At 32.3% G+C, this 19,902-nt stretch overlaps 1 protein-coding gene across 1 annotated transcript in view; it reads right to left on the bottom strand.

The window, feature by feature from the left end:
* LOC115878849 (zinc transporter ZIP13 homolog) overlaps window positions 1-14,336 on the bottom strand; it is a 46,377-nt gene extending 32,041 nt beyond the window's left edge. Inside the window, exon 1 of the mRNA XM_030895469.1 lies at window positions 13,860-14,336. Within this exon, the coding sequence (XP_030751329.1) occupies window positions 13,860-14,094 (235 nt within the window). The 5' untranslated portion in view covers window positions 14,095-14,336. The remainder of the gene's footprint in view (window positions 1-13,859) is intronic.
* Between the last annotated feature and the right edge of the window lie 5,566 nt (window positions 14,337-19,902).

Genomic DNA, 19,902 nt, shown 5'->3' with positions numbered 1-19,902 from the left:
TTTTCAGAATCATCTCGAGAATCATTTAATATAAACAAACAAAGTACTTACAAACAAAAGATAGGGAAAAATAAATACTATAAAGTCTGTCCAATTAATTATGGAAGAAATTAGAAAATGACAGGAAATTTGACCTGTATCAAAATATACAATATGATAAAAAAACGGCGTCAGCGATGGCTATGAAATGAAGATCGCTGTCATTTTATAATATGTAGAATTATATGAGGAATGTCATCGAACGTCATCTCCAAACCAGATGGACGCCGTTTTGTTCGATTATATTGTATTTTTGATTCAGAGCTGCCAAAGAACATGTCAAATGTCAAAATTACTAAAACTCCTTGATGTTTACTATAGTTCTTATTCAATGTTTATTTGATATTTAAGAAGTGTGTTAAATGTTCTAGTAACATTTATTTTGTGCATATACCGTATAATCGTGTAACAAGTTGTTGCAGGTCACTGGATACGCTGTAAAGTGTAGAGATACTCAAGCTATACTGTTCGCCAAAATAAAATAAAATAGAGGTAGTATGGTACGCAAGATTATTAAATACCTTCTATTTTTTTTGACAACAGTTTCTGTGTTTCAGTCTAAGAAGTACGCTGGACAAGTGTAGAGATCTTGGCCCCACGTTGGGCGCCAAAATAAGGGCGTAACGGTTTTTGTTAATAAAAAATTATTATTAAAAAACTATTATTACCAAAGCCTTTGCACAGGGCAGCTTGTATTGTTCGGAAAGCCGAGTTATAAGTTCATCAATATTTCACTAGAGAAAGACAATAATTACACTAAAACTGAAAAGGTTGGCAAAATACGGAAGAAAACACAGTTGTAGTTGTTAAAATAGATGTCTGTATTAAATCAGGATTACTCCTAATTGTAATTAATATTGCAATTTAGTAAGTCGTCATCAGTTAGGTCATTTATCACCCAAATAACTCATTTTGGGTGAAATTAAAAAAACTATTTTTTTGCCGATCTTAATAGCCTACCATTGTTGGTATGGTCGGCTAAAAATACTTGTCAGATAAAAAATGGTATTAAATGATTTTGTGAAATCAAACAAATTATAGAAAAATTTAATATAATTAAAAATATTGAAAATGGGAAGAAATGTAGTATTACTTTATTTCATTATTCATTCCTATACGATAATAAACTGAAGCGGTCACAACGAGTTATAAATTCTAGAATTTATGTTGATGGCGCACTGTATTTTTTTTGTTGGAGGGGAAAAAATCTTGCATAAGACACCACGACTGATGTTTAGTTGTCGAGGTAGTGCCGGATTCTTACCGACTAAAAAAACCGCCTCCTTTTACTTCACCAACTGCAACGGAACCGCTCGCGCATTACTTCATCGCAGTGGCTGTATACAAAACTACTTTAAATCATGTTGCTGGTCTCTTCTCTCTCACTATATCCCTCACTCACATCTTGATAGTCTTGTTCAGTTCCTACCAGTCTTTCTACTACTTCATCAATCAAATATTCTGCCTGTTGTTCTAAAGTATTCTCTTCTTCTTTCATTCCATCGGAGACACTTGAACAAAGAATGTTCTACATCCTCTTCTTCCTGGGATTGGTTACACACAAGGGTGTTTGCTCTACCTCGTATATGTAGATACTTTCCAAAGTAACCATGCCCCGGTAATGCCTGGGTGAGATAGTAGTCCACCTCACCACAGGGTCGATCCAACCACTTCTTCACATTTGGAATCAGTCTGAACGTCCATATTCCATAGGTCCCCTGTGTCCATTTTTCCTGCCATCTGGTTATCAGTAAATCTCTGGCTAATCTTCACACCTCTTCTCTCTCTTTTATTAGGAGATCTATAGGAGAAATTCCAGATATGACCCCAACTTCTCCTGATATGGTTCTATATGCACTGCTCACCCTTATACATAACGCTCTCTTAAAAAGCTTCTGCAAACGTTTGCGATTCTCAACTATTTTATGCCATACCGGTGCGGCATATAGAATTTGTGAATGCACAACGCTTGTCAGGATCCGTCTTTTGGATGACCTAGGACCTCGGATATTTGGCATCAACGAGGATAGCGCCGTAACCGTTCTTTCTGCTTTAGCAGTAATTTTACTTACATGCTCTTCAAAAGTTAGCTTGCTGTCTAGCCATACCCCCAGATATTTCAATGCCTTACTCGATCCAACTTCAGACCCCAAAATTTATTTGTACGCACCAAAAGTTACTTGGCACTGTATCTAAGTAAAGTAATGGTATTATTACCTAAACTAATGTTTTTAGGCTTATATTATTTTAATAAAATCATATAAACTGTATAATATAAACTGATTGTTTTCCATGACAGGAAAAATTCATAAATATGTATAGACCAGTTTTCATGTGATCATATGGTAGTTATTATAAAAAATACCTAGATCTAAAATAATGTACTTAAATTAGGTATACCTAATCGGAAATTTTATATCAGGGACCCACCTTAAAGCAACTTAAAGTACGTTAATAATTATGATAAAGATTTTTGAATGAAATGTACCTACACTTATGAAATTAATATTTTATCTTTTGATAAGCTAATAATTGTCTGATAACAATAACATTATTAAAAATAAATCTAAGCAAAGCATTCCCTAATGTCTGCTAAATACAATCTTAAAATTATAGGTAAACAAATATTTAATATTTCAGATAATCTAAGCGATAATAATTAACAATAATTAATAATCTATAATATTAATTATCAGAATAATTGTTAATACATATATTTTTATACAACAGTGGAGCTGTATAATATAACCAACTATAAAATTATATTTTACCCATTAGTTATTAGTGAATAATTTAACTTGATTTAAATAACAAATGAGTATTTTCAATGCCGTCGGTGAACAGCCGTTAAACTGTAATAATTAAATTGAGTTATAATAGTGTCTATTCATAATACGCCATTTTTGTCCCTTTGTTTTAATCAAAAAGCAATTTTAATTTATAGTTAACTAAATATTTCGTTCGATTATTGTTGTGCATTATACCGGGTGGTGCATCGTCGTTGGAAATTTGAAAACATAGGAAATCCCATGCAAATTTTGAACTGCCTAAATATTGGCTTCCCTATTAATTTTACAGCTAAGTCGTAAAAATATTTTTTAAAGGTCTGCCTAAGCTGAAAACATGCCAAATTTGAAACATTTTGAACAATCCTGTTTTAAGTAATTTTAGAAAAACAGAAAGAAACAAATAGTGTTAATAAAAGTACAGTTGTACAAATATAGGAAGAGACTTGGGGACAGCACCGGTCGCATTTCATTCATAGCATTTCTTACGTCTCTAGCTATACTTGTTAAGTTGTAGCACTGATGTTACAGATACTTCATTATACATATATTTTCGTAGTATTCTCGACAGTATCTCATATTTATTTCACAAATTGGAAAATTTTAGTAAATACAATTTTGATGATGATAGTATATAATAGTAGCTCCCGTATATAGCGTTTAACGCCTTGGGAGTAGCAAGGTACAGCTTGCCATACTAGAGCCGTTCGGTATACAAGGAAGGTAATGTGGCTACACTGATAAAAAAGATAGACTTAAACTAAAGTCGTCATCGTTCTTGAAAAAAAAGTTTGGTGGCAAGAGAATTTATTTTAGCGTAAAAGAAAATATTTTGCCTGAAGAAAAACTCTTTTAACTCAAGAAAACTGGTTCTCTTGAAAAATTCGAAAATTTCTCTTGAATCTATTTTCATTCAACCAAGTGCAAGTTACTTTGTTTTAAGATAATAACAAAAATACGCTAGGAAGTACTTGATTCAAGAAACATGGCCATTTTTCCAATAGCTAAATACTCTTTTGATGAAAAATAATAACGACACGCAAAGACCATGACGAAGGACGGTATATACAATTACAAGTTGGCAGTCCGATCAGTCGTACGTCGCATTTCATAGGTTGCACATCATAGTACGCACGGGCTTTGTTGCTTGAAATTTTCCACTTGGAATTTTGCATAATTTTCTTTTTAAACGCATATCGTATAACAAATTAATGATCGTTATATTTGCTATATTTGAAGGTAAGAGACATTTACCTAATGCACCTGTTTAGATAATACATGCGTTTTTTATGCAAATAATTACAAACATTTTAGAATTTCAAGTCGTATTAAAAAATTCAAAATGTGTCCAAAGCTTATAATTTTAATAATGTGTTTGCTTTACTTTGATTAATCGTGATGTAACATTTTTTTATAATTTGTAGAGTGAGATGAACCACCCCAAAAAATACCAAGGAGTGAAGAAGCAGAAATAACTACTATCGAGGAAAATAATATCACTTTACTTACTACAGACCAGGAAAACCTAAATTTATTAGAAAATAATATACCTCGTAATATGCCTGTAGATGATGTATAGACTTCTCTTAGATCAAAATAAATTTTAGTTGAGTCAATGGTATTCACTATTGGTTTAAGAAAAGTGTCTCTTTAGTGAAGAAATGTCCCTTTTCAATCAAGAATTTTTGCATGAATCAAAGAGACTATTGTTCTTGTAGCAAGAACTTCTTTGCATATTAATTTTGGGTCAAGAGTGAAATACTTTGAACAGATAGATTATTCTATTCTCTAAAGTAATTTTTAAAGCTTATCAAAAGATAGTTAATGCTTTGGGCAAAGAAATGTCGTTCTTGGTCCTTGAAAAGCGCCAATCTTTTGGGTCAAAGTCATATTCATTTCGACAGAGAGATCCTTTCTTTCAGTGTAGCACTACGCTTCAACCGCCTATTATTACCTCAGAATTGTAAATCCCAAGTACTCATTTAAGGCTGAGTCGACCTAGGTACCCAAACTATTTTTATTTTAATAAAAATAGTCGGCTGATGAAATGCCGGGTGTGGGAATCGAACCCACTACCTTCAGATTGGTAGACGAGAGCCTGTACCTCTACGCCACCGGGCACCTTTATGATGATAGTCAGTTTAACAAAAAGAAAATAAATATTTTAAGTAATATAGTTAACCAACAATTTTCTGTGATTTCTCTAAGGCTTGCCACTTTGTAAATCATAATATCTTAATTAACAAACTGCAATACTATGGATTCAGGGGAGTGCCGCTCGAATGGCTTAAGTCATATTTTGGCAACAGAAGGCAGCTTGTGAGGATTGATACGTCTACGTCTTCTTGTAAGCCTATATAATGTGGTGTCCCTCAGGGTTTAGTACTTGGCCCTATTTTGTTTTTGGGGTTTATCAACGACATTGGAAATCTGGACATTAGCGGTAAAATCTGCCTTTTTGCGGACGATACTAGATTCACTGGGAGCGGCCCAGATGTTACGGCACTATATAATTCTATATCCAGTGACTTACGCACCATTAAATATTGGTGCGATTCTAATCTCCTATGCCTCAACCTATCAAAAACTAAAGTTTTGTCATATAAAAGTACTATACAACCTTTTGTACCTAATAATACCACTATTGAAGTCGTGGACTCTGTGAAATTCTTAGGACTTGTTGTAGAGGAACTTAACTTATAAACCTCTAGAATAGCCTATTATGCCCTTTTTGAGTCACATCTTCGTTATGCCCTTCCATTCTGGGGTACTTGCTGCGCAACAAAATTTGATCGTATTTTCAAACTTCAAAAGGGAGCAGTTCGATATTTATTGGGACTGAACAGTAGAACTCACTGCCAGAATTTCTTTAAAAATTTCAAAATACTGATCCTCCTTTATTCATTTTTGAATCCGTTTGCTTAATTCGCAAGCACATATCTGCTATTCCCGAAAGGCCATCTCACAACTATCCACTTAGGAATGCGGAGCACGATCTTTATCTGCCAGCCCCGAGCTCAGAACTAGTTAAAGACTCAATACTGTACAATGCCAAAAAAATGTACAATCATCTGCCTTTGAATATCAAGTCGCTTTCATTCTTTCCCGCATTTCGCAAAAAGCTCTGAAATCATACTTATATAGATATATAGAGCCAGCGAACGACTTTTTTGTTGATGTATAATCATGAACAATTTTGAATTTTTAAATTTTGATCATCTCACACACTGGTTAAAGGTCTAGTATTTAATATTTAATATTTTATAACTCTTACATGATTATATCCATTTACAATTTTCCTATTGTAAAATTTTATTGAACGCCTTTTTTGTGTTCTGCAATGTCCATGTATGTTTCATTTGTAATTTTAATAACGAAAATTTTTTTGAATTAATTTGTATTGTATGATATTTTTTTATTATTTGTATACTTTTTGTGCTTTTGTTTGTTTTGTAAATGCTTTGTCGATGAAGCTATTTTGGCTTTTTGTACAATAAAGCGTTATTTATTTTTTTATAACCCTTCTAAAAATATTTGCAAAACTTCTATTAATAAAAAACAAACACAAAAAAAAGCTGGTAAATCCCAGTTGAAATCTTCATATTTATCATTCGTTCTGATATATTGTGGTGCTGATAAAGGCAACAAAGGATCATAAAAATAAGTTTGTTATTTTTATTGACGAATTGACTCATTACGTCGTTGTTTATATTTTAAATGGAACATCTGCATTTTTATAAACCATGTAAATTGTAAATACAATAACACGATTCTCAAAATAATATTCGATTAGAGCATAATATAATTTTAATCGTATTGGAATATGTTCGTTAGTGCCTAATGAGTAATATCGTTATCATAATTATTTAATGTGGTAAATAGAAATTCAGAAATATTGATTTATTAGTAACGGTGGTATAACCGTTACTAATAATAATGTACTATAATGAAAAGTAAATAGGTGGGCGTTTTTAACAAGGAAAAACGTCGTAAGAGCAAGGTACCTACATGATATCATAGGTCACGTGATAAACTTGAGACCACAGGTAACATATAGTATGTTACATGTGATGATACCTAGTCATATACTCAACTGTATCAAAAAGGGATAAATTATATTTAAATCCACCTAAAATAGTCATAATATCTACTTTTTCTCTGGAGAGTTAATATATAAATAGTAATAAATGTAAAATAATCGAAGGTAAATAAGATATTCGATTTATTCTAAACATGTCAAGGTTCAATGTTGGATAGTTCAAAACTCTGAAAAACCCAGTTTTAAAAAAAGGGATAAATAATATTGAAATCCACCTAAAATAGTCATAATAATATCTACTTTTTCCCTGGAGAGTTAACAAATAAATAGTAATAAATGTAAAATAATCGAAAGTAAATAAGATATTCGATTTATCCAAAAACATGTCAAGGTTCATTGTTGGAGAGTTCAATTATGGATCATAATATACAGCCTCGTATACAACATTAATAAGACAACAACTATACTGATAAATTGGTTCGTTTTAAAATGACTATACGCTGTATTTAGTTAATTCAAATTGTAGAAATGTTGAATATAATTTTATTCTAAGTCATAAAAGACTACAGAAAATTACATTGCTAAGATAAACATTTTCTTTATATTTTTACATACTAATAATGTGTTTAACTATTTTTTGACTTAATAGTATCTAATGATGATTGAAAAACTGCAAAATTTCTGGGAATTATTTAAATATAATTTAAAAAATAATTTAAAAAATAATGTATTCTTAAGTATTTACTTTTATGATCTGCTTATAACAAATGCAAAATAACACAAAATATACCTAGAAGAGTGTTTCTTAAAGATAAGATTAGGGCAATATTTCTTGACGTCGCGTCGTCCATCCAACTCTAAAATAAGAATTTCTTGCTGCTCCGCTGCCCAGCCATCGTTCAGACGCCGAAACGCTATCATTACACCGGTTGCACTTGAAAAATATCTGCAGAATTTTCTAGAACACCGTTATGTCAAAATCGGCGACAATGTCCTCTTAATACATTGTGTAATATCAATTTTCACGCTTTGCTAAACTGTTGTAGTACAGGAGTCACGGTTTATTGAATTATTTTGTAATAAATTGCGCTTTGGGTAGACCGTCGGAGTTAAAACCCAAGTCGTATGATCTAAATACTTGTTTGATTTATACCTTACATTAAATTTACAAGAAAATTATGGAACGAAAAAAATTAGGTCTGATACGAGCTGAATTCATTTTGAAAGGAACAATTTTCGAAAAAAAATATTAGAAAACGATTACCCAACTGTAACAGTAAATTAAAATTACCAAAAATTAAATATGACAATTATCTATTTCTTAAGAGCTCACCATTTATAGCGTTTAAAGCAGAAATAGAAGAGGTGCGAGGTGAGATTTCTGTGATCTGTGGTACCCAACTCTAAAATCACTTTAAATATGTATGAGGTGAATAAAAAGTACATCCTAATCTCTTCCTACAAAAATACTTTCAATTTATTTAATTAGTTGATCACCAAAACCACGGACTAGAAATTTTGCGCAGAATACTTCAAAATTAACAGTCCAATATAGAGCCTTGGCAAAGACACCAACAATTTAACAAGCCATTGAAGCTTCCAGCAGGATAATCTATCAGAAAAATCAAAATTTTCTAGATACGAACCATGCACCTTTCGACAAAGAACACACTAAGGTACACAACCCAAGTATATTTTTTTAATTTCTAGTTTTGTTAAATACGATGTCAATATAAGAATAAATAAAGATAAGTTGAATACTAGGCCCAATATACGATGCTAAATACACGAAGAAAACTACTGTGATATCTTCTATTGTATTTATTTATTATACAAAAATCGTATTTGTTGTTGTTATGTCAGTTGTAAATATACACAACCAAACTTATATGGAATCATCTATTATTTTTCATAATTTTTCAGATGTATGAAAATTTTGTGTTTATGAATAAAACTCAGTCCTTACTAATGACTTAATGAAAAATAATCCATATAGCAATAAAAAAAATCAGTTCCCAAAATAAACAAAATGGTATTTTTTTGGTTTCTGAAACGAAATTAAGATTTAAATTTTTAATGGTCAAAAAGTAAAAACAAAAAGAAAATTGATAATATTAATATTCCCTGTTGCCACCTCTATCCCTTATGCAAGCTTTTATCCACGCTGGCATGCTTTTTATTAAATTATCAACGTTGTCTTGGGGTATGTTTTCCCATTCTGCTAATGCTGCAACAATAAGCTGTGCAAGATTTCCTGGATTGTTTCGACGAGCTCTAACCATTCTTTTAAGCTAGTCCCACAAGTGTTCGATAGGGTTTAGATCTGGTGAACATGCAGGCCAGTCCAAAACTATGACATCTTCCGTTTCAAGACATTCTCTAGTCTCTAGTCACTCTGCTGGTATGGGGAGGTACACTATCGTACAAGAAGTTAAAATTATCCCTAATTGCAGCTCTCCAAAGACTAACGATTGGTTCTAGCACTAAATCAACATATCTCCGACCCGTTAAAGTTTGTTGAAGTGGTAACAATGGATTGTTTGCTTCCAGTATAATACCTCCCCAGAATATTACAGTTCCTCCTTTATATCTTGGTACATATTTGGCAGCCTGAAGTCTCGCTCGTCTTCCTGGAGCTCTGAGAACCCGAATTCGATGGTTATCTGATCTTAGGCCAATTCTGGTTTCATCCGAAAAATGAACATTTTGCCAATTCTCAGTTGTCCAGTTTTGATGTTGAAGGCGTCAATTTAGCCAGTCAATTTTATTTTGCCGAGATAACTGTGGGATCCGTAACTCTCTCCTACGGTAAAACTCTCGACCACGAAGCCTTTTTCTTATAGTTTCAACTGAAGCGTTCACACTTGTAGCTGCCAGAAGTTGTCTTTGTAGCTCTGGATGAGAAACTTTGCGATTTATTCTAGCAATTTGGCGCACAATGCGGTCATATTGTTCAGCTGTGACTCTTTGACGACTTTGTCTGGTCATATTCTTGTGTGTTCCTAATTCCAAGTACCTTGCAAATGTGTTCGATACAATATCCTGGTAACGCCTACTATCTATGCTACGTCTCTTTGGAGCATTTCTTGTTCGGTGAGAGCAATAATTCTTCTCCTCTATACAACTGTTAATCCAACATAAGGCATTTTTTAATTTTTTTGGATCGAATGAAAATTACCAAACAATCGTGATTTTACTGCTTAACACAAAATTCAAAAGAAAATAAATCGCAGCAGTCGTTTATTCTTTATTATCATGTTTATTTAAAACAAAATGCCTTACCTTAAAGTTGTATACCAATTTTTATCCTTGCAAGAAATTTAGTCAGAAATAAAGAGTGATTCCATATAAGTTTGGTTGTGTATATTAATATGCCCTCTATCTCTCCAATCCATCAATTTCGATTGACATTATCTGTTTTGCACTTAGGAAGTACTTATATAGAGGTATCTTAGTACATTTTGTTTTCTAAATACTGAGAAACCTGGGAAAATATTAAGAAAATGAAAATATAAGTTTCTCCGTAATTACCACTTATTATGATTATGAACAAAGGGAGATGCAACTGATGTTACGAGATGAGTTATTCGACATAATAACATATAATTATCCAAATAAAAATGTATAACCAAACCTTGTTCTCACTTGTAGCTTAGATATTGGTGGAGATCAGGAGATGTACACACATATTATTTATATCTCTAGAAATGGTTAAATATACGAACTACATAGAACGCTAACTCTGTATTAGGCAATAAGGAAATTTAAGAAGGTTTTTAAGAGCGATATTGAAATACCCAACAAGAAAGGCGAACGCATAACGCATATCAGTGCATGTTACTAGGGATGACAGATGACTCAGAAACTCCCTTTACAACAGCAATCACTAGAAAAATAACAGTAGCTCAGAAAAATCTATATCCATTCTAAGTGTGGTCTTAACAGATCGTATGCAACGATATATGGACAAAACGGCTAATTAAATGACGATCCGAATGGGCAGACGAACTAGATAACATCAAAAGTTTATGCAATAACTGCAACAAACAGAGCAACTTCACAGGAAATAAAACAAATTAGAGCATACTAACAAAGTCTGTCATCATGATCATCATTTTCAGTTTATTCGACCATTTCCAATTATGATTTAGCCTCCCTCACATATTAAGATACTTTCTTTGTAGTTGGGCCCATTGTTGTCTATTGTTGGCTATGCGGGCACAAGTTATCCTCGCTAATTTCCTAATATCATGGTCCCATCTCAGGTTTCGTCTTCATATAATAGGTCTCTTAATTCCTCGTGGGTACCATGCTGTAATTTTTGTGGTCCATCTGTTGTCGGTCCTTCTTGCCAGGTGTCCTGGCCATTGCCCATTTGAGGTATTTAATTCTAACAAAGTCTATATTTGATACTAAGTCCATCGATTGATGCAGAAGACTGCTTGATGATAAAAAACAATAACGTACATTTTTTCATAGGAGGTGAACGTATTCTCCAAACCGATTAGTGCATGTGCATGGGTATATTAAAATTTTAGGTAAAATGCTATAAGGCAGGTGTATAAATAAAATCAGACTCACTATTCACCTAATAAAGGCCATATTATTCTAATATGATACGTCCTAAATTTCTAACTCAATCTCTTAAAAATCTATGTACTAAATAAAAAATCCTAAACTAATTAAGCCTGTCCAACGCGTCGGGGAAAATGTTGACCGACAAAATCCAAAAAATACAGAAAATAAAATTTACCTCTGAATTAAAATTACAGAAAACAACTGTCACTGTTAAGTTTACTATCATTGAACAGACTTTACAGTAAATTTTAAGTTTATACTAATAACTATTAAGGTGAAAAATGTAGTCTGTCCAGCGGGAGTATATATTATTATTACAATGACAGAGAGAGATAATGGTTGTTATTTTAATTAAAAAATTAATTGATTTTTCTTCAGATTTTGGAGGTTAAAAAGTCAAAATTCGTTCTCTCTATGGACAGACTTTACATATAAACTTGTAAATAGTGACAAATACTTTACAGGTAATTCTGTAAACCTTGACAGACAGTAAATATCACCGTTGCTACCGACTACATACAAACAAGCTCTCAGATAAAGTTTTTAGCTTTGTTATGATGTTTTCTATCTTATGTTTGATCTAATAATAGGTATATGCTTCAAACAGTATCACTTTCAAAATTTTCATTGTTAGTATTAATAACACACGCATTATTACATGAAAAACATCCCATTTTAAATAGCGTTATTTTCACGGCTTTATTTAAAAAAATCATATGACTATTAGAGAATTAAACATTAAGTAAACATTAGGTATGCTGTTTTGTATAACTCAGTTTCATATTAGGCTAGGAAAGACAAATTTTGTAGTCACATTTTGATCCTGTGACTTGTATGAGTAAAAACTATTGTGTAAACTGGAAACTCATGAATTCATGAAATTGGAACCCGCTAAGAAACTCATATAGAGATATCGAAAACATAGTTACAAATATTATAATGTACCGGTATCAATGAAATAACATACCTACATACCGGGTGGTGCATTGTCGTTGGAAACTCTTAGAAAATAGGAAATCCCATGCAATTTTTGAACTGTTCAGATATTGGCTCCCCTATTAATTTTACAGCAAAGTTGTAAATAGTTTTTTTAAAGGTGTGAGTATGCTGAATACCCATGCCAAATTTGGACAATTTTGGAGAAGGCGATTTTAAGTAATTTAAGAAAAACTGCACCCATTTTTAAATTAAAACTGACCAGGTAAAAATGCAAAACCAGGCAAATGTCAACGTACCTTAAGTTCATTAAGTTGTCATCCTATAATTTTGTCAATGTCAAATTGTATTTTCTAAACGTTAGGTTTTTGCCTCATTCGAACCAGTTTTAAATTACAAAAATACATTTCGTGGACACTTAGCTTAGGTACACAACAAATTACATTTGACAATGATAAAATTAAGTATAGGTTGATAACTTAGGGTATGTTGAAATTTGACTGGTTTTGCATTTTTAACAGTTTTAATTTAAATATAGATGCAATTTTTCTCAAATTACTTAAAATCGGATTTTGCAAAATTGTTCAAATTTGGCATATGTATTAGACAGACAGACCTTTGAAAACCCTATTTACAATTTAGTTGTAAAATTAATAGGGAACCAATATTTGGACAGTTCAAAATTTGCATGGGATTTCCTATGTTTCAAACCAAACCACACTGTATAATTTAGTTGTGTGTATATACTGTGTATCACATTATAAACAGTCGGTATTATTATATCGTCATAAATTGTTTTATTTGATTAATTACATTATATTTTTATATTTTGTTGCGAAAACTAATTATATTGTCTTCTCTTTTTTCTTTAAAAAAATGCCAGTTATGACAAAGTTTACAGAACTGTAAACTTTGGTTTATGATAAATAGTTAATATATCAGAAACACACATTAATAATTCCTTAGCATTATATGCATCTAGTTATAAATGACAACCGGCATTACCTATATCTATTACATTAATATGTATCTATATCTATTACATTAATATATATTAATATGTATCGAAACATCTTGAGATACAATAATTGTAAAATTAAAAAAAATATCAAGAATTTGTTTACATACCTTTTGTCTAATCAATAAGTAGGTACATCAATGTCTGCCACAGATAGTTTTGTGATATAATATTTTTAACATTGTATTATTTACTTATTATTAGACAAATTACCTAACATTCAATAACGATATCGAATATAAATTCAGATTAAACTGCCGTAGTCTAAATTGTTCTAATTGGTATCTAGGCACTTGAGAAACATTTATCTTCAGAACGTGAGTGAACGAGTCCGAAATTGCATATTTACTGCAAATATACAAACATGCATCGATATTAACAGAAACACAATAGCAGTAACATTAAACTACAGCCAAACTACAGCACAGAACTACAGAAAAATCTAAACGTAAACAAAACTAACCTCCTTGTTTCAAATTGTCAGTCTGGTCAATGGGTATGACGAGGAGCGGCAGCACACCACTGAGTCCGACAAGGATGGAACCAAACATGGCCCACAAGCTCGGTGTGTATTCGAGTCCTGTGAAGAATCCCGGAATTTCTGGCATTATAGGAACCGATAGTTCTTCCCGGAAAATATCTGTCGCGGTGTGATTGATATCCGACACGCATAGGACAACATCAGCGACCATTGTCATCGAATGTAAAGCACTGGGAGTAGAAATTTTGAAAAAAATCGTCGGCAGCGCGATGATCGTTCGCGATAACACACAAGTGGCCAAGATAAAAACTCTCGGAATTTGCCGACTAACCTACTCTGAGATTGAGCCGGTCAAATTATAAACTAATTCACTCGATTTAAGTCGCTTATTTTTGTACGCTCATAGTTACTGATAAAATTTGCGCTCCATGCTCGAATCGCAGTCGTCTCGTGTGTTTTTGACGTTCTCCCCACCAACTTTGCCCACGTTACTCCACCGGCAGGCATCTGTTTCCTATGGCGACGGCTGTTGCCGCCAACGGTTGGGGGCTTTTCTTTTGGAAAGGTAATTGAACGAGAGTTGTAAACAGAAATCGACAGCTGGATATTAAATTTAAAACGAAGAACTTGAATGAAGAATAGAAAGTCAGGTAAGTAGATAATAAATAATCAGGTGTCTATTTTGAATATTATATAGGGTGTTAAATAAACAGAAATGTTATAACCCCCCCCCCCCATAAACAGATATACCCGATGTTACATCGTCGGACGGGACATAGGAAATTCCATGTAAATTTTAATGGGGTCAATTATTGGCTTCCCTAATTATTTTACAGAATAATTCTATTTAGGTTTATTGAAGAGCACTAAAACCCACAGTTCAAAAGAATAACTTTAGATATTTTTGATTAGCTCGTTTACGAGTTATCGCCGATTTCTTTTTAAATATTTCTCCTTTCTTATGGCCCTGTATTTACTTATGAGCACCAGTCAAGGTAAAAGATAACAGTCAAATGAAGTTGTCATTTCAGAAATTTACCTATTTAGTGCTTTATTATTATTGAAAACCCATTCCTACATCGGAAATCTTTAAATATATATATATAAATACAAATTAATTTGAATTAAAGTAAAATAAAGTAATCAATTACAAGGTTAATTATAGTATTATTACAATATTCAACTTATTAAACTTATTAATTTAGGTACTATTAAATTGTTAGAACTTTAGGATTTAAGAAGATGTTTAAATATTCCTCCATCGACTGCTAGTCAATAACCCAGGCGATCATAAAATTCTCTTCTTACATTCGCTAGTTGGTAAACTGAAATTCTATTGCATTCGGCAGAAATAGCATTTTTTAACTCGTCTAGATTTGAGTACTTTTTATCCTTGTTTATCCTTGTATATCCTGTTTTTTAAATGGTCCCAGAGAAAAAAATCATTTGGCGAAATATCAGGACATCTTGCTGGCCAATTTACTGTATAATTTAGGTCAATAACGTTTCCGTTAAAACTATTGTCTAAATATTCCCGAACAGCCAGGGTACTAAATGCCGGGCAGCCATCCATTTGGTACCAAACTTCCTGATTTTCCCTAGCGGTATCATGTAAAGCAGGTAAAATATGATTTTTGAGTAGTTCCAAATAATATTCTGCATTTAAATTTCGCGTAAGAAATAATGGCTCGATAATATTGTGTCCGAATATCCCTGCCCAAACATTTACTTTCTGTGGATATTGCGTCCTTGTTTCGACAAACCTGTGTTGGTTTTCTTTGTTCCAATATCGATAATTTTGAACAGTAGGTTCATTATTTAAGGTAAACGTGCATTCGTCAGTCAAACATATGTTTTTTGAAAATTCCCTATCCGTGTTTGCTCTTTCCATAATATCAAAACAAAACACGGGAGACGAAAACGCCTGCCGCCGTATTTCGTCCCCATCTCGTAGCTCTTGGTGCTTTTCATATTTGAAGGAACAGTATTTATGTCGTTTCAAAATTCGAAACGCTGTAGTGTGATCTATTCTTATTTCATCCTCAAGTTTCCTTGTGCTGACCTTTCCATCGTTCCATTCCACGCACAATAAAACTTCCTAGTCGGTATCATTTCTTGCATCTTCTCTTTGTTTTTTTTTTAATTTATTAGGGTACCTTTGGTCTCAAATCTCTGGATATTCCTTGCGATTGTAGATTTTCCAGGTATCGGTCTATTCGGATACAGAGCAGCAGACATGTCCGACACCTTTTGATAACTATTTCCTTGATAATACCATTTAATCATCAATACTTTTTCTTCGGTAGTGTAATTCATGGCTAATATTTTCGATGTAGGTATGAGTTTTAATAATAATAATAAAGCACTAAATAGATAAATTTCTGAAATGACAACTTCATTTGACAGTTAACTTTTACCTTGACTGGTGCTCATAAGTAAATACAGGGCCATAAGAAAGGAGAAATATTTAAAAAGAAATCGGCGATAACTCGTAAACGGGCTAATCAAAAATATCTAAAGTTATTCTTTTGAATGTGGGTTTTAGTGCTCTTCAATAAACCTAAATAGAATTATTCTCTAAAATAATTAGGGAAGCCCATAATTGACCCCATTAAAATTTACATTGGATTTCCTATGTCCCGCTCGACGATGCAACACCCGGTATGAGATTTTTCCAATGAAAAAATGTTGAATACTTTGTATTTTTTAAAATTCTGTCTAAGTATATATTTTTTACATATTTATTTAGTTAATTATTTTTTTATAATCTTGTTATAAGTAATACAAGTTTTTCGAGCTGCAGGCTGCAGGTTCATTTAATTTATTTTTTCATACCATTTTTTGACATTGCAGCTACTAAAGGTATGCAATGATGTTCTACATAGTGATATAAAATTACTGGTAATTTATAAATCGGTAATATTACCGGTAATATTCCGTAATATTACGGTAACATTAGTAATTTATAAAAACTGTTTAACTGTTTAAAAAACAGCCTATAAAATAATATCATATTTTTTATTTCAAAACTGTAAAAACATCATAAAAAAAGACAAGAACGTTTTTTAAGCTAGTCAGAGTCAGAGTGGTCTATGTTATAACATATACAGGGTGTCCCAGAAATGAGTGCAGATATTTTAAGAGGTGGTAGATCTGGTCAAAATAAACATATTTTCTCTTTACCATTTTTAAAATAAATTGAAAATAACTGAGTTATTTAACTTTGAAAATTTAAAAAAATAATCGCAACATTTTGAGAACCGCCGGCAGATATTGCCAACTACATCCAATTACCCGATCAAGCCCGGATTTCAGTTAATTCGACGCACTGTGTTGCCATATGGACAAGAAAGTCTATGTTTACAAGTAAGTCATAAAATCACAACACCTGAGGAGTTTGCAGAGATGCATTACATTTTTAAGATTGTGATATTATTACATAAAATAAATTAAAAGTTAAATGTTTAAAAGTTAAATTAAAAAAACTTACCCAACATTAAAAAAGATACTTATGACAGATCGATGTATTAACTGAGACAGTTCTCTTTTGCGATACACACTTAACTAAATACACTTCATTGTGCTGCTTTACTTGTACGTGCTATTATAAAAACTGCTAAAATAACAGTCCCCATTTTTAACTTAACACATTATTTTCGTATAGGCTTCATCACAATTTGAACCACTGATTTACAAAACACCTTGAAAAGCACACATTACACATTACTTTGAATATCTTTCTGAATGGATAAATGTTGAGAATTATTGTCTTTTGCCGCCACTTTACGAACTACTTTCAATCTAAGAAAATACATGTTTCACTCAACAATTTTAAATACGTATTTTGCTTTTTCGCTATTTTTTCGATGTATTTCGACAATTCCGTCAACAGCTCAACCATCCGTCGGCCAAGACAGCCACGCATCACTGGTTGGTAACTGCTCACTGCTTCTTTGTCGCGCCGGCGTGTCGAGCTTGCGTCATGCGAGGTTGCCGTAGTTTCAACAATTTCAAATTCAAGACACTCGAAGCAATCAAATTCTTATTAAATTTTAAAAATAAAACAGAAAAACATGAAAGGAAACAAACAAAACACAAATGAATTGATTATTGATAAGGTCACAAAAAAGAAATTTCTAAATTGTTTATCGTAATTCAGAATTCAATGTATCGAAAACAGCCCGACGAATAATCAATTCATTTTCGTTTTGTTTGTTTCCTTTCATGTTTCTCTGTTTTATTTTTAAAATTTAATACAAATTTGATTGCTTCGAATCTCTTGAATTTGAAATTGTTGTAACTACGGCAACGTTGCTTAACATCGTCGTCTGACGCAAGCCTGCCACGACGGCGCGGCTCAAAGGACCAGTTCACACGTGGCACTCTTGGCCGACGCGCGACGGTCGGTCTGTCAAAATACATAAAATAAAATAGGTATTTAAAATTGTTGAGTGAAACATGTCTTAAATTGAAAGTAGTTCGTAAAGTGGCGATAAGAGACGGTATTCAAAGTAATGTGCGCTTTCAAGGTGTTTTGTAAATCAGTGGTTCAAATAAAACAGAGAAACATGAAAGAAAACAAATATTGAATTCTAAATTACGATAAACATTTTAGGAATTTCTTTTTGTGACCTGGTTGTGAATAATATGATGAATCATTTTCGTAAACGTCATAAACGTAATGTTTTAGTTAATTTTCGGTGGTTTTGTTAAGTTTTCATTGAAAGGGTAAGTACTAAAAATAATTAATGTGTTTTTTTCTATAATAATTATTAATAATGAGCACTGATGAAAATTTAACATTCTTAATTTTTGAGTAGAAATTTTTCTATGAATTTATAAATGTAGAACTATGTAGAATGTGGATAACATAGGAGGTTACAACACTGCATGGTTTAGTTACACCGTAGAGAAATCTCAGGTGAATAAACAAGTGGCACTAAAAAGTTTTTTCAAATTTCCCGGAAAATGTCAAGAAAAATTTTAAATTTTCAACATTTTTTTTTCGCAAAAAAAACCTCATAGGCGTGTTTCTGGGGTTGAACTATACTACCAGTTAAAATATCTGCACTTATTTCTGGGACACCCTGTATAGTACGTAATAGAGTGGATAATGGTAAATCATCCTCAATCTTGTCATATAGTTCTTCTTTCGCTTTCTTTGAGTCAATCCATTTCTTTCTCAGCAGTCTCTACCAACATTTCTCTTAAGCCCATTTTTTAAATTTAATTATTAATTTAATTAATTCTAATTATTTTTCTTTAAAATTAAATTTTATACTTTAGAAATTAATAGTTTAAGAGCAACAAATAACTTTCACTTTGCATATGAAGGGTCCATAAAAAAAACATTATAAGGGCCATTTTACTAATTTTATAGTAGAGCACTGGACGGCTAGCGGTTATCAGGTTATTTCCGTGTATTTTATATTTGAGTCCCCTAAATGCAAAACTCGGTATTTGACGAAATTTTGAAAAGCGGGATTTTCGCGCCATTCCCTTGCTTATCATAACATGCACCTTATCTACTAGTTAGTAAGTTGCTAAACTGTGTATCTGTATGCTAAAAATACATTTGAAAACAAAGCTTAAATGCAAAACTCTGTATTTGCTCTCACTTGTCAGATGCAAAACTGTGTAAATGCAATTGGCCAATGGCGTTGCGCCTTATGTGGTCGCGTGATTAAGTGCACGTAGGCATGTTATGCATTATTATTTATTATTTTATCTGGATTTGGTAAAGGGTAGTAGTAATAATTACCATCGCTCGTGTTTGCCATTCTTCGTTAAAATAAAAATAATAATGAATACCGCAGTTACACCTTGTGAAATTGGCAAAGGTAGAAAACGAACAGTAAACAGAGAGATGAAGACGGCTTAATTATAATGGAAGAAAATCCAGAACTTAGAATCTAGACGCTTGTTGTTTGGAACCTGTTTCCTAAAGTGCCTGACTAAGAACCTGCATGTTTTTTAGTTTAGAAAAGTTTCTTTTTTCGTTTCTTGTTTGTAAGGATTATTATTA

This window comes from Sitophilus oryzae, unplaced genomic scaffold, assembly GCF_002938485.1.
Source record: "Sitophilus oryzae breed Bouriz unplaced genomic scaffold, Soryzae_2.0 scaffold_1063_pilon_pilon, whole genome shotgun sequence".
NCBI lineage: Eukaryota > Metazoa > Arthropoda > Insecta > Coleoptera > Curculionidae > Sitophilus > Sitophilus oryzae.
Note: the sequence above shows the minus strand (reverse complement) of the source record. Positions and strands in the feature narration are given on the sequence as shown.